The sequence below is a fragment of the Pistacia vera genome, unplaced genomic scaffold, assembly GCF_008641045.1.
Source record: "Pistacia vera cultivar Batoury unplaced genomic scaffold, PisVer_v2 Contig151, whole genome shotgun sequence".
In the NCBI taxonomy this organism is placed as follows: Eukaryota; Viridiplantae; Streptophyta; class Magnoliopsida; order Sapindales; family Anacardiaceae; genus Pistacia; species Pistacia vera.
Genome location: NW_022195586.1, coordinates 205,802 through 230,750, shown reverse-complemented (window position 1 = coordinate 230,750; position 24,949 = coordinate 205,802). Strand labels below are relative to the sequence as shown.

At 31.0% G+C, this 24,949-nt stretch overlaps 1 protein-coding gene and 1 long non-coding RNA gene across 2 annotated transcripts; both read right to left on the bottom strand.

The window, feature by feature from the left end:
• Positions 1-2,660: 2,660 nt before the first annotated feature.
• On the bottom strand, positions 2,661-5,869 carry LOC116124325 (AP2-like ethylene-responsive transcription factor AIL5). Its single transcript, XM_031410049.1, has 9 exons — positions 5,597-5,869; positions 5,135-5,510; positions 4,957-5,039; positions 4,638-4,646; positions 4,266-4,354; positions 4,076-4,149; positions 3,908-3,958; positions 3,720-3,796; positions 2,661-3,637 (listed from the first exon to the last, which is right to left on the bottom strand). The coding sequence occupies exons 1-9, from the start codon at positions 5,760-5,762 to the stop codon at positions 2,919-2,921; spliced, it is 1,644 nt and encodes a 547-aa protein (XP_031265909.1). The 5' UTR covers positions 5,763-5,869; the 3' UTR covers positions 2,661-2,918.
• Positions 5,870-16,526: 10,657 nt separating this feature from the next.
• Positions 16,527-17,060, bottom strand: LOC116124338. The gene is made up of 2 exons (XR_004127203.1): positions 17,030-17,060; positions 16,527-16,942 (listed from the first exon to the last, which is right to left on the bottom strand). It is a non-coding gene; the product is annotated as an uncharacterized LOC116124338 (long non-coding RNA).
• Positions 17,061-24,949: the final 7,889 nt, after the last annotated feature.

Here is a 24,949-nt window from a genome sequence, read left to right as displayed (position 1 = left end):
TTATAGATTTTGATTTAAAGAAAAATCATTTGATATTACTTAAAATGATCCAAGAATTGAATTATACAATAACATCTTGAATAAGTATTGTATCATTATCTTCAAGTTAATCTAAGAGTTGATATAGCCACAGTAATATTCCGAATGCTTATATAATAAGACAAAATAATCCTATACCTATTATCATAAAGAAATACCAAGTGTGAAATCTTCCTCATGGAAGCAAAATCAAATTCCCAAATAAAATAAAAAATAAAACAGTCAAAGAAGTGGTCAAACGTGAGCGCCGAAAGGTACAAAGGACAGCCATATCCAATCCAAGAAGAGACAAGAAAAGACAGTAAATTTTGGAATTCATTCTCAAAGACACATCAATTAATTAAATAAAAATAAATATATATTACCAATAACTTTAACTTGAAAAAGTTATATAAAAAAAAAACACAATAATAACTAAATGGGTTTTGTTCTTTGTCCTCTACCATATTATTATTAATTATTTTTCATAGCTTGTTAAAGTTTGTTATTTTCTGAGATCACTTTTGGTTTTCCTTCTCTTTCTCTTTCACTTTTTTATTTTTCTTGGTCAAGCCATTGGCCCTCTCTTAATCAAGAGTTTAGACTGCCTTTTTGTGTTGGAACAAACATTTTCGGCTCCACTCCAACACCCTTTAATTCTTTTATTTTCTTTTTCCAAATGTTTTTTATAAAAATTTCTAAGAAAAATTTATTTAGTATATAAATAGAAAGTATATGAAACGTTTCATAACAAATTCATGTATAGAAACGGACATGACTCAACTCTTTTTATTATCCTAATTAAAATAGAAATTCAGTCGAAGATTTTGCTTTTTTTTTAAATATATTTTATTTTGTTCAGGTAAAGTTTATATATGAGAGAATCCATATCCACATGTTTAAGGGGGTCTGTTTTGCATTGTCAAAAAGGTTTTGAGAGAATTATCTTTAAGATATAAAAGTATATTTAAAATGCTTTTGTTGATAGGCATTTCTCTAAAAGAAGAAAAGCATTTTTGTTTGAAAATATTTCCTACAAAATCACTTTCAAGTTTTAACCACTCTATGAAACTTTCAAACTAATCTCATCTTAAATTAATAGTATTAGTTTCATCTTTTACCAACAATTATATTTTTAATAGGTTCCTAATCAAAATCATTTATTCTCATTGAAAAAAAAAAAAAAATTGTTTTTAAAAATTAACCAACATCTTGTGATACATTGTAAATGATATAAGGTGATAATACTAAATATAAAACCAAGAAAACTCAAAACATTTTTTATAATTGGTTTATTTAATATTATTAATGCATTAACACAAACTAAGTTATAAGTTTCATCATCATGTTTTTTCCTTTAATTTGTTAAATTAAAAAGCAATATTATGCTGACAAATGGATCTCACAAACCTAACATAGCAATTGATAATTGGTTTTTAATGAATTTTTTCGTCCGATAAATTCATCAAAAATCAATTATCAACTGTCACATTGGGTTTGTAAGAGAAATTTGTGAGATTTGTTTGTCTGTCTATCTTTATTATAAATTAAATAAAGAAATCATAATAAAATACTAATGATACCAGATAGGAAAACATTTATTTAATGATAGTTGAGGAGAGAAATTACAATTAATTCATATTATTAAATATGAAAATAGAAGAAATGAGTCTCTCACTAACAAAAGCATGATTACCAAAGAAAAAATGGGCAAAGGATATAGTGAGTGGGCAACAGGTACCCTCCAACTCAAGAGAAAATCCAAATGTTTACACATTTTACACAAGAAAGCACTAATTGTAGGTCCACATTTTTGTCTTTTAAAACTTTCATAAACTCAGTAAGTTAGTCAACAATTGATATATGTTCATGTTGTACATAACAATATAATCACAACCCATTTCAAATTTTTTCATCTTTATTCAAATCTAGAGCATTGAATATTTTAAAGAAAATCTATTTTTCTTATTAATGCTCAATCATTATAAGTTCATATAAACGACAAACTGAGGAAATATTTACGAATATCCAGATTCAATATTAGAAATTCGACCTTTATTCTTAATTTTCATTCTTCTCTCTAAATATTTAAACACATGTATTGGTATGGGTTTATGATATTGTTATGTATTACTGCCATAACATGTATCACGTACTTTCTCAATCACATCAAACACTTATTATAAAGCTAATGAAATAATTTTATAATTTTTAAATACCCAAATTGATTCCATAACTTAAATAATACGAAAGGGAACTTTGGGTATCCCACTCTTGCTTCATCTTTCTTGCTTTGTATCTTTATGTGCCCTTGATGCTCAGCCTCTATAAATTTTCAATATATAAAAAAGAAAAAAAAAAGAATCTTTCCCATATCAGGTAATCTTTTCCCCACACCGTAATGTTTCACTACCAAACTACTGATATGACATTCCTCTAAAATCTTAATTTCTTAATGTTGTGACAAAATCAACATTCCCCTAAAAGGGTCTTCTTCTCCAAATTGGCAAGCAAATGAGAATTGAGGAGAGCAAATCACCACTACAAGAAAAAATTGCATAATTTTTTCTTTTTATTTTTAACATTGATAATTTGACTCCAACAAAGATAAAAACATTACAAAAGGGCTGTCATTTTCTTTTCTTTCTCCTTTTTTTTTTTTTTAAACAAACAGAGTAGAAGTAGAGTTAGTACTAGTACTAGTACAGTCAGCTCTGTCAGAAAGTCTTTCTCTTCATTTCATGATTTTTCATGTATTAAGTAAAAAGTTGACCCATCAGGCTATCTCTGAGTCCTACTTCACATTACACAAAATTATCAAACAATTTTTTTCTTTCTTTTTTTTGGGTTTGGTTTTGTTTCCAACTCGAAATCCTCCTTCACATTGCACAGATTCTCATTCATTCCATTCCAAAAATTGGTGTCTGAAACACTGATAGATTAGCCTTTGCAGCCTGTAAAGAATGCAGATTTTGTGCTATATTCCAGCTACCATAACCACCACCACTCTCATTATAACTATTCCCATTGCTACTATTCAAGGCAATGTTGGTTGCTGAATTTGTTGTTGTTGTTGTACCATTTTGCTGCTGCTGCTGCTGAGGAGGATGATGATCAACATACAACCCTCCATCCATAATTACCCCATTGTTGTTGCTTTCATTTACTGAAGAGTTCACTGAGAAATCCATGTGGAAAGTTGAGGGGTTCTGAAAACTGGTAGAGGGAAATAAAGTTGGAGTCATGGTGAGGTTTTTGGCATTGGTGTTTTGGTTATAACCAAGAATGTTAGACCAGTAATCTGATGTGTCTTGCTTGATGGGGATTGCAAAGCTTAGAGTTGAGGTTGCAGCTGCAGGGTGGTGAGATGCAAAGGCGACTGATGATGCCGAGGAGATGTTGTCACGTGTGTCGTCCGACCGGCTCCCGTCTAGGCTCTTGCTATCGGAGGCTGATTCCGAGGAGTTCTTGGACTTGCCGTTGATTCCTCCGATGGGGAGGTTGCTGTTTGCAATGCTTTTAACGTCGTATCGACTCATATCGAAGTTTGTTACTGCATTTAGGCCCCTGAATTTGATTGCAGCAATGTCATACGCCTCTGCTGCTTCTTCTTGAGTACCTGGTTGAAATTTGAGTTCCACATTATTGATCATATCAAACAATGAACAAAAATAAGCACCAAAGTAAGAGATGAGACTCACTGAATGTGCCAAGATAGAGATCTTTGTTGCCGGCAACTCTACCTATTCTAGCTTGCCATCGACCATGTTGATGATGCCTAAATTAAAATTCAAGTTCACAAAATAATGTTATATTTTAGAATCCTAATCCGTCACTTAAATAAACAATTAATATAAGATCATATAATATAAAGTTTAATTCAACAAACCTTGTAACTCCTCTGTAAATTGAAGCCCCTCGAGAGAAACCACTACTTTTCCTGCAAAAATGGAGAAGTTCGCATGTATCAATGGCTAATCTTGGCAAATATTTACATTTTAACACCCCAAAAGTTGAAATAATATAAAAATTATCAAAGAAATGAAATTATATATACCTCCTAAGAGAAGCAACAAACTCTTGCCTAGTCATATTCTTCATTTCCTCTACTTCCTTCTCATAGTTAGAAACCTTCAAAATCAAATTAAATCAACACAAATGTTAGATCAAACATGTTGTCACAAATTTAAAATAATGATAATAATAATAATAATAATCACGTCGGCCGGAAAAAGAATAGGACTCACCGGAAAGTTTGTAGTGGTGGTTGGACCCCAATATTTGAGAGCTGCAAGATCATAAGCTCTAGCTGCTTTCTCTTCTTTATCATAACCACCTATAAATATAAATAGAGCAAAAATAAATAAATAGATTAATAACAGGACTGTATGTCATGCATAAATAAAGAAATAAATCTTTTGTTACAGTGAACAAAATCTAGAGTCAAATCTGAAGTTCAGAGGTTCTTAATGAAATGATAAGCATCAGCATTCCATTATTAATTATCATGAGAGAAGAATATATTTGGTTTACACAGTGAAAACAAAATGATGATAAAAATTATTATTATTATTATTATTAGTTAAAGAAGGTATAGAAAGAGTTGAAGTTAAACTTACCCAAATAAACTGAAAACAATGATGATGATGATGATGATGAAGAATCGCCATGCCCATGCCACATAAGGAAGCAACAAAACCACACGTTAGAAATCTCTCAAATTAAAAACAAACAAAACAATTCAAAACGACTAGAGATCCAGCTTAGCTCTTGATTTTCTAGGGATTTGCACCAAAATTTATTTTTCATTCTATTTATACCGATGATGACATGAAATTTACTGAAGCTCAGACAGGTTCAGAACCCAGATCACAGTGTACCCATTTTCCACATTAATGACTCAAAACAAATTTTTTTTTTTTCTTTTGAGTTTATTACCTTGTCTTCCTTTTCTACTTTGGCCTTCTCTTCTGCAGCTATTATCCCACAAGTGAGCTTCATATCTTCCAGTCCATCTATGTCTGATAAACACAAAGAAATTAAAAAAAAAAAAAAAAAATGTTCAAACTCTGGAAGAAAAGTTTTTTCTTTTTTGGGATTTAGTAGTATTATGTACCGAGTAACGCCTCTATAGATGGAGGTGCGTTGGCCGAAGGTGTCAGCGGTTTTTCTTGGAGTGGGCTCAGCGGCAACAAGCTGAGTTTGTTGTTGTTGTGGTTGTTGATGTTTCTGGGCATCTGTTTGTTCAGTAGAGAAACCGCGAAGAAAGCTCGCGGCTATGGTTTTGAGCTCGGAGTCATAAATCTCGTGAGTGTCAGCCGTAGAAAACTGATGATGTTGTGGATGTTGATGATGATGAGGAGGTGGAGCAAGTGGCGGTGCAGCTCCAGAACCGCCAAGAAAATCCTCGAGTTTAGGACTACCGGAGAATATAGATAAGTCAGTTGCACCAGCGGTACCAGTACCGGCTTCTTCTCTCGGTGCAACATTTCCTGAAAATATTCAACTCGGTGATCAAGAAAGAAAGAGAAGCTGAAGAAATAATGTAAAGAAAGAAAAAGAAAAAAAGAAGAAGAACCTGAAGTGGCGGTGGCGGTGGCGGTGGAGGAGGTGAAGGCTTCAAAGAGGCAGAGATGAGAGGAGTCGGAAGAGGAGGTGAGATGGTTATTATTATTAGAAAGAGAGAAACCTAGCCAAGAGGAATCCATGTTATTGCTCAAGTTATTCATATTCATATTATTCATCTTTCTTTTCTCAGTTTGAGTTTCAGTAAATACACGTTGGAAATATCAGAGTTCAAAGAGAGAGAAGTGAAAGAAGAAGAAGAAGAAGAGTTAATAAGTTTTGGTTTGTTTGAAAGAAAGAAAGGGAAGAGAGACACAAATATAGAGGAGGAGGAAGAAGAGAGAGATGCACAAGAATCGAGGAGGCTATATATTTTCTTTCTTTGTGAGAAAATTTAATCCAAGAAAGAAAATAAGGAAGAATGAATAATAAAAATAATGAAAGATTGAGAGAGAGAGACACCGTTTGGTCAGCCTCTAAAAAGCTACCACTTGCTTTGCTCTGTTGATGTAGTTGAATTGATGATAAATTTGATAATGGTTTGGTCAAGATTCAGGGATGATATTAAAAATATATATATATATATATATATGAGAGAGATTACTATGTATGCATTCAATACCCTAATCTTATATTAGGTTTTATTATATCGGCAATGCTATTATACAGTATGGTGGTAATGTTACCTTGTGGTCCATTTGAAACTCTTATACTATATAAAATTCCATTGAATTTGATGGTCCGGAAAAGGGAGTAATGTTACCTTAGTATTATAGTTAACTCGGTTTATAAAACACGTGTAGAACTTTCTTAAAATTTCAATGTTTTTAGTTTGTGTTGACTAATGTAGCCAAATTTTTAAGAGAAAGTTTATAATACTAGTTTCTCGGTTTCTAATAGAAGTGATTATTAGAATTATTAGCTTATCAATAATTTTATAACCCTAATTGAAGTATCCATAAATTGATTCAAATACCTCAATCATTAAAAAAAAAAAAAGGTTTATAATACTACGATTATATATATATATATATATATAGTAGTAATCAATATTAATTTAAATATAGAAAAGAGAGAAAATTCAGAGGTGATATAACTTCACTCTAGGGTAGTATATTCCCGTTGTATTTCAGTTTTTCCTCCTTCTTTTTCTCATTATAAGATTTTCGTGAAAATTAAAAAAAATCTAAAATACAATGAGTGGATAACCTCCTTTTTAATGATATTATAAATAATAATGCTCAATTAAAAATGTTTTTGTTATTTTAAAATCCAATATTCATTAGCAGGTGTGAATAAAACTTAGAATACAAAGTTGTATAGTTTTTTATACAAAATTTTGTCTTTTAACATTAATTAACAATAATAGACAAGGATTCTATCTTTTTTTTTTTTTTTTTTAAATGTAAATATTGGTAAAAGAGATGGATATGTATAAATATACTGGTTGATTATGTTAGTAGAGGGAACAATATGCTATATGTATGTGTTGAGAGGTAGATTAGTTTAGTAGAAGTTGTACAAATAATTAAGAATATGAAAGACTCTACTCTAATATGGAACAGGATGATTGAGGCAATTTAATTTCTATAATTTTATTATATGACATGAATGAATAAAATCATACATGTAACACAAATACGTCATCTTTGAAACACGAAATGTAAAACTTAGAAATTTTTTAAAAGGATCTTCATCTTTTAATATAAATTTTTGACTTCAAATTGTCAAAATTTTTAACATTTAATTTCCATTAATGCTCAGTGTTGCCCATTATTATCTTTGACTTCGGATTTGGGCCATTAATTAAATAAAATGAATCATGAAATCAATATCAAACTTTTTAAGTATTTCCACACCTTACAGAAACGTTTCTCTCAAATAATCCTATCTTATCAATATTCTTATTTATAATCCTAAATAATTCAAGTGTTTATAATCTATGCTAAAAAGCATAAACAAAAAATCATCTTTAAAAATATTATATATCAATTTATATATACAATTTTTTGACATAAATATTTTAGCCACGGGTTAATATGCAGTCTATTGTTACAATTTGTTGGTAGTATTAAAAAATCCTAATAACATTTCATGTCCAATACATTACATAAAAATTAAAATTTCGTGTTACAATAATTTCATCCATTATCCAATCAAATTTTTTATTTGCATTTATTTATAATACTCTAACTATATATTAAAACTTTTTATTTAAAAATGACTAAATTGGTATTAAAAATAACACCCGAAACTTCCCTCTCATCTCTCCATATTGTCATATTATGTTAATTATTGAGAATTTGAGGTATACCAATTTAAGACTAATGCATACATTTATTTATATCAATGTAACCATTGTTTCCTATTCTATTAACATAATCCGGTCGACTATATAATAAACAAATACTAAATATACAAAATCTTTATACAAATTTTTTTAAATATAAATTTATGTTACACAAAGTAAAAGAATAAATTTATACAAGAAAATTAATTCAATAAATACGGATTAATATAGATGAAGGATATGAGAATATAAGAGCTAAGTTACATCAATTTATAATATAATATATAAGAAATTAATAAACGCTGAATTTAATACAAATGAATGATATAATAACAAAAAATATATATATTGCATTAACTTGTATACAAAAAAATGTATTTAATTCATTGATATCATATATTTTTATTTATTTATTTTTATGACTAGAGGTGTCAAGACAGCTTATACGCACCTCAACTAATCTCTCGAAACTCTAGAATAATCAATCGATTAAGAGTTCCAATGGCTACCCTTATTAGTAACCGAAAAAGAACTCGAACTCATGACCTCTTGAATAATATATCAAAAAGCTCTTATCGAACCATTTGATCATCCAAAGGTAATTTTATCATATCAATATTAATACTTAGATAACATTATCCCTCGTTACAATTGCATATCACAACTTTAATAACGTTATCAAATCTGTATGATAATATATATTTATGAAGTGATTTAGAAGTAAATAGGTATGTTTGTGGGGAAGGAGCAAAGGTAGGGGGAGAAAAAGGGGACACATGACATGAGGGATGGGCATGGCTTATAAATATAATGGTCCCAACGTCTGCCGCGTGTCATTTCTTTGTCTCTTTTTTAAGTTTCTCTCTCTTTTTTGACTGTCACTAAACGACAAGTCGCGCCTCTCCGGCGCGACCCTTTTCCATTTGATTTCTAGCGGTATTATTTTTCAAAGTTAACCTACTGTTGTTTCCACCTTCACCCATAGAGCGTGCATATCACGCGTATCATTTAATGCTATATATTTTATCAAAGGTTTTTAAATTGTCCTCACAGAGCATGAAAGCAAATAATTTCTATACTTTTCCTAATTTATTTATGTTGTGACAAATTCGTTTTATATGGAGTATTTTGTTGATCTATAAAGAAAAATAAATTCATATCAAAACTAAAGAAATAATTTTGTGTCGATATTAAAATTATTATAGAAAGAATAATTCGCTTACAAACTGATAAACTTGAGAAATTAAAATGTACACAAGTTTGAATATGTTTATGGGATTGTTCATTTTTCCATATTAAGCCTGAATCTAACTTAATATGGGTGGTTTAGATACTTGTATGTGATTACGAGTTTAAGTGATTCATTCTAAACCCAATCACAAACTAACAATGAAATACTGTTCTTATATAAAAAGAAGGAAAAGAAATTCATTTGATTTGTAAATCTATCAATTACAAGTACTAAAGTTTAATAACATAGGTTTATTATAAATATATAACAAGTTTAAGAGTTATCTTAAACATGTATTTTATTTTAATCTTTTTTTCTTTTAAATGAAATACATAAAAAAACATGTTAACTCAACTCAAAGTAACATACACATTAATTTTCGATTAATCCTTTTACAAGTTGAATGGCATCTCAATAGCATGAGCGAGTGAGGATTATACTAAAGTTTCTTTGTCTTGACGTATCCATATGTATATATATATATACATATATCAATAGCATCCAAGGTAGCGAGGATTGTGCTGCATGGTGTGCAGAGCAGAGAAGGAAAGATAGATCTGCATTCTGCTGGTAATGACATCCACATGCTTGCATGACACTAACTCGACACGTGTGCTTTTTGTTTAATTATTTATTAATCTTACCTTCAGATAACTTCGACATCTGTCCAACTCTTCTCTTCCATTTTTGCATGAAAATTTTCTGATTCTTCTTTACTACTCTTTATCAATTGCTCAGAACTAGCTCTAGACTTTGCCAGACAGATCTCCTTCTCTCTCTCTCTCTCTCTCTCTTTAGCATTTAATAGATATTTCAGAGACTTATATAATATTATAAATCGTTCATGAGGTGGAAGCTTTCATGTGTGATCTTGTTCAACATAATTTTATTCTCATTATTCTCCTTTCAACTTATCGAAAGGGGAATTAGGGTTATTAAATAACCACAACTTTTAGTTTTAAAAAAGGGTTATTTTAAATATTGTTATGTTCATCTATATATATATATATATATACCATCTTTGATTGAACAAAAATATATTCGTCAGTTAACATTATATAAGATAGTTGTTTGACATTATTAGAATGCTGGAATGCCTGCCATATATCTTATTGAGGAATTTGACAGGTTCAAATTAAGAGCACTCCTATCACTACTTGAACTTCATTGTGATTCTAGCTAGTTTATCATTTAAATCCTTAGAATTAATGCTCAAACATGTTGATTGTTGAATTATATATGAATATACTTAAAATTATATGATTAATTTCATATACTGCTTGTGCAATCATTTAATTTAAAGCCCACCGATTTTATTTTATTTTTTTTTTTTTTTAAATCTTCCTAAAATTTTTAGAGATCTCTAGCTTGAGGGTTTTTTTGTAAGTAATTATAAGGGATTTTTTTATGGTTTCTAAAACTCAATATATATACTGACCCATAATCAAGATTGTCAACAATAAATAAAGCAAATAGCCAAATACTATGTTAAATGCTAGATGCAAAATTTAGATTTTAGTGCATGGCCGTATTAATCAAAATATTGACCATATTAATTTAGATAAATATATGATACGTGATTAATGCAAAATTTAAAACCACCAAAATATTGACCCGTCACCCAACATATCATATGATTATATATTATCTACTCTGATTAATACGTGATAATTTTCTCTGAAATATTAAATTTAAAATTTTGTCGAGATATGGAGACAATTTTAGCAAGTGTCACTTTCAAATTATCAAAACGCTGTTTATTTCCATCAACTCAAGGAAAAGGGTGGCAAAATTAAATTAAATCAATCTAGATTTAATACTTTCCATTATCGGGAATTATTATGTTTAAAGTCGATCCCTGTCAAATCATATTTGCGTAGAAGAATGTTTTACGAAATATCTAACTTACAAATCCGGACCTACATTTCTGACGATAAAAATATCTTAAACATTTTTACTATCGATTTATGCTCGAATTTTAAAAGGATCATAGCGTTCATATATACAATTTTCCAATATAAAAGATTAAATCATCTTAAAAAAATGTACGTTCTAACTTTAAAAAGATTAGCGCGTTCATATATCAAAATTTTCAATAAAAAAAGATTAAATCATCTGTTACTATCCTTTATGTTTATAATGTTAAAATAAGTTGTTAAGATTCAACAAACTCAAGCCTAACCTGTTTCTCTAACAAACACAACTAACACACACACAATCAACACGAATCAACCAAGAAAGAAAATCAAGAACACAGTCAAGATTTTACCATGGTTCTTTTATTCCAAAGAATTAAACTACATCCACGTTGAGCTCTAAATAATTTGAGGATCACTGCACTATAAGGATCAATTTCTTTACAGATTACAAATCAACCAACATCAATAACCCAAATCTCTCACTCACACAAACCTTCAAACCACCCGTAATCACCACAACAAGACAACTGATACAAAGTGTCTCTACCAGAAGAATCTACTACTTCTTCTATCCACAATTTTAACAACAAACTGTGACCCGATTACAAATTGAAGAGAAACTATACTAAGAAACCCTAGCACAGCCGAAGAACACGAGAGAGAGTATCTTGATCTATTTTTTTTCTTTCTGTGAAACTCAACTTTAAATAAGTTGATTATCTGGGCTGTTTTACACCGTCGGATTAAGCTGGATTCAATGGCTAAGATCTGTCATTTAACTTAACTCCAAAACGGTAGCGTATAAGATAGTCCAATACGACACCGTTTGAAGCTTCACTCAACATAAGTGATTAGTGTTCTGTATTTATTTTTACTTGGTCGGATTTGTATCATCATTTATGTCTATAATATCAAGTGTTTATTATTATTAGGTTGCATTTTAAATCCAAATTTTGAATAAGATTTTATATACAGTTATTTATGTACAATTTGCACAAAATTATACTCAACAAACTTCACTTGTTTTCACACTAGTTTTCAACATCGGCAACAAGTGTTATTCTTTTGACTTCAAATTAATTATTTAATAATTGGGAGATAAGATTTTGTAATGTCCATAATGTGAATCTAAAATTATTTGTATATATTTATCCACTAAAGTTTAAAGCTTGCCACCACAAATGTAACATTATTATATAGCACGCAATCGCTTCCCAATCTGAACATATTACTCAAAAGCAACAATAATCAACAATTAAAATAAAAAATAAAAAATAAAAAATAAAGAAACAACCAAAGCCGAAACAAACCAAACTTTTGCCTTTGTCCATGTACAAATTTTGCATTATTCTACAATCTGGATTTCATCTATTTAATAGAAAGATTTTGTTATAAAGCGAGAAAATTTTATAAATTTCTATAAACTTTTGAATATAAAAGGAGTTGGATAGAAATATATATATATTTTTTTTCAGTAAACTACTCCTTTTATCAAGTATTGAAGTGTAGATTTTGAAATAATTGTAGACATTCATATATTCGATACATTTTTTTCTGTACTATTACAAAGTTTACATTTATTATGCCTAAAAAGTCAGGGTTGACGTAAACTTACATAGTAAGCACCACTCAGAGTTCAGGAAGGCTTTGCGCTGTCTAGGAGTTGCCACGTCGCCCCAAGACAGGAAGAGTATGACTATCACCAACTTGATAGATTCAGGTTTTGTCTATGAGTGAACAAGAGCCGCACACCTGTCCAAACTCCAGATAATTTGAGGATATTTTCTAAGTTATCAGTCAATGGGACACAAGGAATGACTTGTACAGTACCTACCCACTTGTAGATTTGTAATCATTACCTTGAATTCCTCTACTATAAATAGATGACTTCCCCTCTCATTTTCTGGATTCTGATACTGAACCCTTATTCTTATTTCAATATTTAACTTTCAGAGCAAAGATAACTTACGAGAAAAAGACTGATTTGAGATTTTATCTGAATACTTAGTTATTGTATTCAGGTAGACTGACTTGAGATTCGTTGTATGTGATCTCTTGTAATCTCTCATATATAAAAGAACAGTAGATGTGAGATTCGTTTTAAGCATCCGAATCACTTTAAAAACCATTTCTCATTTATTATTTAGTCTTTGTATTTGATTATATCAATCATTCACGTGTAATTTTTAAGAGTATTTAACATTTTACACGTGTGAGTCATTTATGTCAAAATCAAGTATCAACAACATTATTATTTAAACGCTCATGGACTAAAGGATGACCAAATCTTTCAAACTTCCATCAACTTCAAAATACGAAAGGAGAAATTTTATATTTCAACGACTCTTTCTAGTTCTACTAAGAGTTAATTAATTGAAGTCTGGATTTTTGTAGGCCTTCTTATCCGAGAAAATTCATGTATCATAAATGCAAAATAAGCGCATGCATGTATTATTAATAATATTAGGGATAGGTATATAAATAAATAAATATTGAAGAGAAGATCTCATCCGTCAGTCATCATCAACCTCCACAATGGCCACCTCCACTCCGGAGGCTGCGCCTACATGTCTCAAGTTTTAACGCAATATGCTGTCTCATGCTGCCTCTATTAATCGTCTTCTTCAAAACAAATCAATCAATTAACCAACTACTCCACTCATTTTGGCAACGGCTCTCTGTTTATCTGCGAGACAAAGCAAAGTGGCTACTCAAAATGCACATGAAAGATGATTAGGTGTCTCAACTTAGCTCTATCCTGAGACCCCTCGAAACCTGGATTATGTATTGTTCATTCATTAATTAAAGGGAAAAATGCTTCTACATTCATGCTAATTTAGCAGATTATTTAAAAAGTGCTTTTACACTAGGCAATTAAAGTTATATGGGAGTTCGGCTAGAGTGTTCCTTTCTTTTTTGCCCCTGAGTTTTCATTTTTGACTTTCTTTACATAGTGTGAGTTCGGCTACCTAGAGTGTTTCTTTTCTTTTTCGCATTTAACTTTCTTTACAAAAACTGCATGTAGTACTATTCAAAAAATATATATATACCCTTTTTTTTTTGTTTTCCGAAAGTAGATTTCTTGAAATTCTTGACATGAGAATTAAAGATGACTGATTAGTTGTTGATTTTTTGTTTTATATTTTGTAAAGGTAGCGACTGGACGTTAATCTTTGATCTGTATGCTAAAAACTTTAGAATATTTGCATTTTTAGGTGTGGATTATGTACGTTTTTTAATATGCAAACTAGCATTTAACAATGATAACAAATATTAAAAAACAAAATTTTACAATTTTCAATATTAATTTTTTTTTGATGATTTTTCATTTTTGTTTTTTGTCTTTTAATTCACGATGGTAGTTAACCATTACATAATTCCAATAAACAAGGTTCATATATGTTGGACAAATATTTTGAGTATATTAATTTAAAAAAAAGTGTTTTCTGTTTATTTAGCATAATTTTAAACGTGTATTTAGGATGTATCATGTGGAGAATGCTTTTGTTTGGTGATATTCATGTAATCATTAATTAATTAACAAGTAATTAATCCTATAAATTGAAGGACCTAATGAACAATATTTAATAAAGTTTAGAGATTTCTTCATGTGGAAGAATAATTTTTTTGGATTGTTTACGTGGATCATTAAATACAGATTCAAACAAAGGAATTATTATATATAGTCAAACTTATTCTCATACCATATGAGTAAGTTACCATTAAATATCTTAAACTAAAAATAAAATAATTAACTCTTTCTTACTAATTAAAGTACTTTAAAGTTATATATCTTACTAGTGCACTTCAAACCTTTAATTAAACATCATTAATCCCATTTCATCTTTAAGCACCCTATCTTGACGCTGGAGTTCTAAACTTTGTTCTTTTTACACAAGATTTAATTCTTTTTTTCCAATCAAATTAATTCCTTAAAATTTATCGGAATCAAGATTTTCTAACTCTTTAAGTCTTTTCATTCCGTTATCTAGTTTATGTTTGATATGTAGCATTCAGATCAAACGACTTTATAAAATTATGTCAACAATTTTACATATTATAAATAGCGTAGAAGATTTTTTATTTATTTTTACTGGAGATATTCGGGCTAGCTTACGTACAATTCAGTTAATCTTTTAGACCTTAAAATTACTGGTTGGATAAAAGTTCTAATGACTATTCTTATTAGCATCCGAAGAAGGACTTAAACTCAGAATCTCTTAAGTAATATATTCAAAAGTCCTTATCAAACTACTTACCACCCAGAAATGAATAACAATCTTATTTTAAGACAAGTAGCAGAGTCAAACGTTTCAAACCGACTAATAAATAAAATAAAATAAGATTTAACCCTTGTTTAATATATGGCTTAAAAGCAAAAGCAGGGGTTAATTAATAATAGTAATTAAGTAATAAGATTAAAAAATGCCAGTAAAATACAGCAAGGCAATGGCTGTCTAATCTGAATTTTTCAAAGGGATTAGGGTTGATGGTCAGAGTCAGACAATGTTAGTGAAACGAATCATTCCTCACGTTCGCTGCCTTTATTTTATTATTACTTGATCATCACTTTCACTTGTCACATGACCCTTTTCTATTTATCTATTTTTTATTTTTTTTCATTTTCGGGTTAGATACTATTCTTTTTATGATTTTTTTTACTTATTTTATTATTTTTACATTCTATATTTTAACTTTGTGTTCAGTAAGGTAGCCGATGTCGGTCCAATCAAGTCTAACCGTCTATTATTCAAACTTTTTGGCTTCTTAATCAGATCATGTTGATATACATGATTTTTTTTCTGTGATACCGAACCGGCATTGACAATTTGATACCTTAAAAATGAAATGCTGTACAGGACTAGTAACATTGAACATAGGCTTGATTGGATACAGACGTTTAAAAATATTTAATATACAAATCAAAAATCAATAATCAAAGCCAACGACAAGTAATTGAGATATAACTCGCACGTTCAAAACTTCAGAATATTTGCACTTGAGAATTTTCGGATAATATTATATATATTTAATTCTACCCCAAGAAAAGAAAAATCGATTTCATCATTTCAGAAATTCACAGTTTTAGATTTCACCCTGTTACCTAGCACAGAGATACCAGAATGAAATCTGGCATTTGTATCTTCACCTAGCAATGCCTTCGGTATAAAAAAGGATAATGTCAATTTAATGATTGTCGAGATTCGATAACATTACCAAACTAACATAATAATCTTAGCATTTGTGCTTTCAACGAGTAAACTTAGCGATTGTGATAACATTACCGTATAGATTTCTGATTCATTTCCAGAGCCTTGTACCAACCACAAAGTCCTCAGGCCAGTGTAAATTCATGTAAAGGCATTGATATACTTCCAAGAGGTCATAAGACTCATTCTTTTCTACCTTTACTAAGTGCTCAATGAGTTCTTACTAAAGACTCGTGCTGTATCCTACAATCTAGATAGTCAAGAAACTTACGAGATATAATATCACAAGAAACTTGTACAAATCAGAATGTCAAATTCTGCTGACATTGTTTCCATCCAAAAACATAAAGCATTCTGTACACAACGTCAACAAATCCTTCTGGATATTACGTGGAGTGACAGATGATCACATATTATGCAGAAATCATGTCGCAATGCTGTTTATTAAAACAACGCTATTTGACTTATAGAGATACACCAGGCCACATCTTATAGCTATATTTCAAGCACGACATCATACCACCCAAAAAAAATTGCAAAAAACTTGCTCAGCAATGGTGATGAGATGCAGCATGGCATAGTTCAAGCTTAAACCATCTTGATTGGCATTATTTGCACATGTAGACGTCATGCATTGACAGCTGACTTGTAGTGAACCTCATCAATTGAGTAAACTAAACTATTTTCGCTAAGGTATTCTAAAACTTCCCTGTCAGAGTAAAAAAAGAAACAAATCTTCAGTTATGATATTTCACGCGCATGTGCAACTCAGAGAGAGAGAGAGAGAGAGACATACATGAGCTTATCCTTGGAAGATTAAGTTGTTTGCAATATCGTTGCGATGTACCCCATTGTTAATTGCGCTGAAAAAAAAAAAAAAAAAAAAAAAAACATCAATATACAGAATTAGCAGACTCAATGAAATATAAAGTTAATCATGAACTATAAACTTGGAACAAGGAAGCACAAATTAGCCAAATAATGTTGAATTCATAAATTTTCATGTATGCTTGACATTTCTATCTTGGAGCACAAGTTTTATAAACAATTTTATGCATTAGACAAATCATAAAATGATAAATTCAAGAACACGTAAGATATAGAAAGTCCAATCTTTTGTCAGTTTTGATATAAATGCAACATAATGATTGCCTTGGAAAACGAACTTGGATTTGAGTTTCCAGTTCAAGTTCATTGTTAACTAAAAAAATGGGTAGGAAAAAAAAAGAGCAAATAGGAGAGTTTCCACATGCATTAGATACCTCTGGAGAATGCATTTACAATAACACCTTACACAAGTTCCAAAAAGAACTTATCATATTACACTCAAAAATTTAATACTGAGATTTCTAGATCCATCTTTTTAAAATTCACTAATCAATGAAAACTCTTGAAAATTATCATAGTTACCCATTCGACAAAGTAACTTGTAGTACTTGGCTTGTTCAGAATCAATGTAATCAATTTATCAAGCAGTGAAAACATGATGTCAAGTAAGCGCTAATAAAATAAATTCTCACAAAGCAAAGGAGGTAGGAAAAAAAAAAAATAGAAAAACAGAGGAAACAACTTTTGCTACGTTTACATAGTGTGGCATGAAGGCAGCAAGGCATTTCAAGATTAGAGAATGAGAATATAACTTACAGGACTCAGGTCTCTGCAAAAAATTCAAGACAATCTGATTAATGCTCTTGCCTCCATCAGAGCTATACTGGCCAGAGAACTGAGAAAATGAAAACCTTAGGAGGACCACACAAGGACCAAACCAAACTAAGCAAAATCATTTTTCAATTTTGAGATCCTTTACCTGATTAGAGGGAACAGTTTGATATTCCTTAAAGGGTATAATAACAGTAGCATTTGTCACTGGGGCTGAGACATAATACCTGCCTGTAATTTATCAGAATAAATTCAAATTCCTGAGAGAAACAGCTAACTCTGCTTATGTTGAACATTGTATTCATATCGATATCAATTAAGGGCACGTAAAAAAATCAGAGCACCACTTAGATTAGTACCCGTAGATGTGTGTTGTAGATATGAACATATATACACTCGATGAGTGGCTTGTAATCTCATTGTAGTCACTCACAGGCCTGAAAACCACACCAAATTCAAGTCAAAGCACTGCCGTAGTAATGAGCATACAAAATGTATGTTATGAACGAATGTGACAATGAGCAAATAGCAGCAACAAACCAACCATCAGAGAAAATTCCCATTATCCCCAACATAGACAGCTGCAATCATATTCAGATAAACTAGCAGTAAAAAGCTAAATCCAAGATAAATTTCTCAACTTGTGGGTGCTGTATCAACGTAGCGCATCAAAACCCTTAACTTTTTTAGAAAAGACATCTATCATGAAAAGATTCCAAATAGCAATTGAACATCCAGATTTGTATAATAGTCATTCAAATCAGAACAGCAGCATTGATCTTAGCCAGCGACCATAGAATTAGTCAGATAAAAATGCCTCGGATGGCCCACAATATACTAAGAACAGTAAGTCATGGTTCAACTGAGCAACTAGAAGGGGTTAATAGAATTAAATCAAGAATCAGAATTAAAGCAGAACGTCTTAGTGAAAATATAGTTAACACAACCAAAGCATGACTGATATTGGTAGCTCAAGTTGTGTACATTAAGTACAATTAATATCAGGCTCTCTTACTGGTCCTGAGTTGCGCCAGTGTAGTAAGGCAAAAATTCCGGTACCTAACGACTCAGCAACTTCTAGACTCCTCAAACCAATGCCATATAGAGCAACTTAAAAATAAAATCAGAACAATAAAGTGACTCATTGGTACTGATAAGGTTTCCATCAGTTCAGGAATAAGTTTTGTCATGGTCATACCCAGGTTTGGGATCAAGTTCATCATAAGGCTCCGTGGAGATAGTCCTGCATATGACACAACCATCCCCTGCTCCAATAATGGAATATATTAACAGAGATGTAAATTTTCTTTTAAAAAGACCGTGTTAAATATATGTGAAGAGAAACTATGCAGCCCAACAAAGTATGGGGGTGAGAGGAGAGGGTAAGCCATGAGTATTGTCAATCCTCTCCCCTCAAAATAATGATAATAATAATAGTAAGTAATAGTTAACGTGATGTAAGGAGGAGAAAGAATCGATCAGAAAATGGTTAATAATATACAGCACAAATGTAACAAAGGTAAAAGTTGAAACATTACCATGGAATAGGGATTTAAGGTCCTCTTATTCTGAAAGGATCTCAAGTGTCATAACAAGGACATACATTCCTTGCCTAACAAAAATATTACAAACACATAAAATTAAAACTAAAGCAGTTGTCGCTTATCGAGGCACACATAGTAATTATACAAATTCCTATAACAGTTCAAAGCCCCAAATCCAATTGATTGGGGAGAAAGCAAAGATTTACAGCGCCATTTCTGTTTTCAACTACACCCCCCACCAAAAATAAAAATAAATACAGAACAAGATCAAAGAACATAAAGAAAACATCTCATAGTCCCATAAGAAAACTAACAACATTGTTAACTTTTAAAGGAGAAGGGATATTGCAACTACAAAAACATAGACACATACGAGATTGGTTTACTTCGTTGAACTCCAAGCGTTCATGAGCCCTACAGAAACACAAAAATACAATAGTGGCACAGAATCAAGATTTTAATGAAAAAGGTGGCCAATTAAACTTCAATACGAAAAAAAAAAATATGCCAAAACTGACCCCTCTACTGCATTCAATCGGCCCTGTGCCATCGTCAATAAGGAAGGTAAACTGGGGTTCCTATCTGTATAATCACATACCTTCCCAACAATTGTAACCTAACCAAATTCAAACTCAAAAAACCAACCAAAGAAAAATAGGAAAAAAAAAAAAAATTACTGCAAAATCAAGTTTCCGTGAAACTTTCAGTGCTGACGTCAACCCCATCAATTGTAGTAGTCGATTCATCATTACTTGATATTTCATTTAGCTGCTTCACAGTCAAAGGAAGCAAGTCCGGACATTTCGATTCTGCAAAATATGAATGTATTAGAAAAAATTGCACCATCACCAAAAAAAAAAAAAAAAAAAAAAAAAAAAAAAAAAAAAAAAATTAAGGAAACTTGTTAGCCATTGAAAAATAGTCTAAAGAAAAAAAGAAATCTACATTATAAATCTCAGTCTAATCTAAAATTCTCTCTAGTTTTCACCATTCAGCAATCGCAACATTAGTATTTATGTTTAACTCACCGTAAAATAAAAAGTATTGAGTCCATTTTCCTCCATTTTCTTGGCAGCCAAACAGAGTATCCTCCATCATTTTGGTACCAAGAAAATATCACTTTAAACACATACTTATAGTGCTCCTATTGTATTCTACAATTAAATAGTTCAATAATCCCAAAGTAGAAGAAAAAAAAAAAAAAAACAAAAACTCGGTTTAGTTCATCTTGCAACAATAAAAACAAAATCTTACTGTAAAAATTAAAGCTTTGTCAATTCTTTGAATGCCTTTGCACTAATTACGCTATTAATACTAATACAGCAAATTAATCATAAACTAACAACTTTCCTATGAAATAAACAGAGACTAAAAACTAAAATATAAAAAAAAAAAAGGGAGGAAGGCGGAAAGGAGTTACTTTGGAAAGAGAGAAGGAGTGGAGGGGGCAGCAGGGGCCTGAGAGGGCATGAATTCCACCGCCGGAGAAGGTGGCGGCTCCGTCGAATTGGCCTGAATACATTTATTTTAATTTTCGATTTTTGCTTTTTTGGGCTTCTTTGTGAGTGTTTGATTTATGTGGGATAACTATTTGCTTATATATTTTAATACTTTTTTTTATTTACAGGAGTTGGGTGCGCTTTGTTCATTATTATGATACGTTTCAGGATAATATTTTGACAAAAAGTAAATTTAGATGGTTATTACAACACGTAAGTTTTAGAAATTAACAAAAATGTATTCTTAAGTTTATTAATTTACTAAACACTCTTATAATAAAATATTAAAAATTAATAAAAATATCCTTACCTATTCATTAAATATCGACTGTCGACCACCACTATCGGAGGGTGACCAGAGTTGTCGTATCGACGTATGACCGACTGAATCTGATCGGTCATGCACCAATATGACATTTTTCGACCAGATCTACCAGGTATCTGACCAGTAAAGACCAGATCTACGACTAGACCTGGCCATTGACGATCAAATCTAACCACGTTTGGTCATCAATGACTGACTACGACCAAAGATCTGGTCATAGATCTGATATTTTTCGGTTAGATCCACGATGAATTTGATCAAAAAAGGCTAAATCGATGTACTACCGGCTAGATCTAGCTGGTAGTGCACCATTATACCATATTTTGGCCACCTTCCGACGGTGGTGGTTGAAATTTGACAAACGTGGGTTGGTGGGGTGTTTTTGTTAATTTCTAAATTTTTTTAGGTATTTAGTTAAATTAACAAACTTGAGGGGTTTAAAAGGAATTGAAAAATAGAAATATTTTAAGAATGAGGAAATAAACCCAAACTTAGCCGGATTCCCGCCAAATTTATTTCTATTTTCAATTTTTTATTGTAAAATATTATTTAAAAAAAAACGTCTTTTTATTTTTTATTTAAGAATAAAATCTATTTGATTAAGTATAATTTATTTCTATATCTTTTAATATATTAACTTGAAAGTTTTATTAACTCTTAATTAGGCAACATTCCTAAATCTTCATGTTATCAAATACAATAATATTTATAATTGAATTAAATTAAATAAAGAAAAGAAAAAATCTCTCTTGATTTCCCTCTCTATTCTGTTTCCTCTTCAAGACATTCCTTTTTTTAGTTCTTCTTCTTCAGTAATTACATGTGTATATATTATTTCCCATAATTGCTTTCTTTTGATTCTTCTGTATCAACGTAGCGCATCAAAACTCCCTTAACTTTTTAAGAAAAGACATCTATCATGAAAAGATTCCAAATAGCAATTGAACATCCAGATTTGTATAAGTCATTCAAATTCAGAACAGCAGCATTGATCTTAGCCAGCGACATAGAATTAGCTCAGATAAAAATGCCTCGGATGGCACAATATACTAAGAACAGTAAGTTTCATGGTTCAACTGAGCAACTAGAAGGGGTTAATAGAATTAAATCAAGAATCAGAATTAAAGCAGAACGTCTTAGTGAAAAATAGTTAACACAACCAAAGCATGACTGATATTGGTGAGCTCAAGTTGGTTACATTAAGTACAATTAATATCCAGGCTCTCTTATGGTCCCTGAGTTGCGCCAGTGTAGTAAGGCAAAAAATCCGGTACTAACTGACTCAGCAACTTCTAGACTCCTCAAACCAATGCCATATAGAGCAACTTAAAAATAAAATCAGAACAATAAAGTGACTCATTGGCTAAGATAAGGTCATCAAGTTCAGGAATAAAGTTTTGTCATGGTCATACCCAGGTTTGGGATCAAGTTCATCATAAGGCTCGTGGAGATAGTCATGCATATGACACAACCATCCCCTTGCTCCAATAATGGAATTATATAACAGAGATGTAAATTTCTTTTAAAAAGACGTGTTAAATATATGTGAAGAAGAAACTATGCAGCCCAACAAAGGATGGGGGTGAGAGAGGAGAGGGTAAGCCATCGAGTATTGTCAATCCTCTCCCCTCAAAATAATGTAATAATAATAGTAGCAGTAATAGTTATAGCGATGATAAGGAAGGAGAAAGAATCGATCAGAAAATGGTTAATTAAATATCACAGCACAAATGTAACAAAGGTAAAAGTTGAATCATTACCTCATGGAATAGGCATTTAAGGTCCTCTATTCTGAAAGGATCTCAAGTGTCCATAAACACGGACATACATTCCTTGCCTAACAAAATATTACAAACACAAAAATTAAAACTAAAGCACGTTCGCTTATCGAGGCACACATAGTAATTATACAAATTCCTATAACAGTTCAAAGCCCCAAATCCAATTGATTGGAGAAAGCAAAGATCTTACAGCGGCCATTTCTGTTTTCAACTCCAACCCCCACCAAATAAATAAATAAATACAGAACAAGATCAAAGAACATAAAGAAAACATTCATAGTCCCAATAAGAAAACTAACACATTGTTAACCTTTAATAAGGAGAAGGGATATTGCAACTACAAAAACATAGACATACGAGATTTGGTTTACTTCGTTGAACTCAAGCGTTCATGAGCCTACAGAAACACAAAAATACAATAGTGGCACAGAATCAAGATTTTAAATGAAAAAGGCTGGCAATTAAACTTCAATACGAAAAAAAATAATATGCCAAAACTGACCATCACTGCATTCAATCTGCCCTGTGCCATCGTCAATAAGGAAGGTAAACTGGGGTTCCTTATCTTGTATATCACATACCTTCCCAACAATTGTAACCTAACCAAATTCAAACTCAAAAAACCAACCAAAGAAAAATAGGAAAAAAAAAAAAAATTACTGCAAAATCAAGTTTCCGTGAAACTTACAGTGCTGACGTCAACCCCATCAATTGTAGTAGTCGATTCATCATACTTGATATTTCATTTAGCTGCTTCACAGTCAAAGGAAGCAAGTCGGACAGATTCTGCAAAATATGAATGTATTAGAAAAAATTGCACACATCACCAAAAAAAAAAAAAAAAAAAAAAAAAAAAAAAAAAAAAAAAATTAAGGAAACCTTGTAGCCATTGAAAAATAGTCTAAAGAAAAAAAGAAACTACATTAAATCTCAGTCTAATCTAAAAATTCTCTCTAGTTTTCACCATTCAGCAATCGCAACATTAGTATTTATGTTTTAATCACCGTAAAATAAAAAGTATTGAGTCCATTTTCCTCCATTTTCTTGGCAGCCAAACAGAGTACTCCTCCATCATTTTGGTACCAAGAAAATATCAACTTTAAACACATATATAGTGCTCATATTGTATTCATACAATTAAATAGTTCAATAATCCCAAAGTAGAGAAAAAAAAAAAAAAAAAAAAACTCGGTTAGTTCATCTTAGCAAATAAAAACAAAATCTACTGTAAAAATTAAAGCTTGTCAAATTCTTTGAAGCCTTTGCACAATTACGCTATTAATACTAATACAGCAATTAATCATAAAACTAACAACTTTCTATGAAATTAAACAGGACTAAAAACAAAATATAAAAAAAAAAAAAAGGAGGAAGGCGGAAAGAGAGTTACTTTGGAAAGGGAGAAGGAGTGATCGGGGCAGCAGTGGCCTGAGAGGGAGAATCCACGCCGAAAAGAAAAATCGATTTCATCATTTCAGAAATTCACAGATTTAGATTTCACCCTGTTACCTAGCACAGAGATACCAGAATGAAATCTGGCATTTGTATCTTCACCTAGCAATGCCTTCGGTATAAAAAAGGATAATGTCAATTTAATGATTGTCGAGATTCGATAACATTACCAAACTAACATAATAATCTTAGCATTTGTGCTTTCAACAAGTAAACTTAGCGATTGTGATAACATTACCGTATAGATTTCTGATTCATTTCCAGAGCCTTGTACCAACCACAAAGTCCTCAGGCCAGTGTAAATTCATGTAAAGGCATTGATATACTTCCAAGAGGTCATAAGACTCATTCTTTTCTACCTTTACTAAGTGCTCAATGAGTTCTTACTAAAGACTCGTGCTGTATCCTACAATCTAGATAGTCAAGAAACTTACGAGATATAATATCACAAGAAAC

What these genes read in the sequence shown, in the direction of transcription:
- LOC116124325 (XM_031410049.1), bottom strand. Translation starts at nt 5,762, where the DNA reads ATGAATAATATGAATATGAATAACTTGAGCAATAACATGGATTCCTCT. An exon ending in CACCGCCACCGCCACTTCAG is followed by an intron (nt 5,511 to 5,596) that starts GTTCTTCTTCTT and finishes GAATATTTTCAG; the next exon opens with GAAATGTTGCACCGAGAGAA. An exon ending in TCTCTATCTTGGCACATTCA is followed by an intron (nt 3,638 to 3,719) that starts GTGAGTCTCATC and finishes AATTTCAACCAG; the next exon opens with GTACTCAAGAAGAAGCAGCA.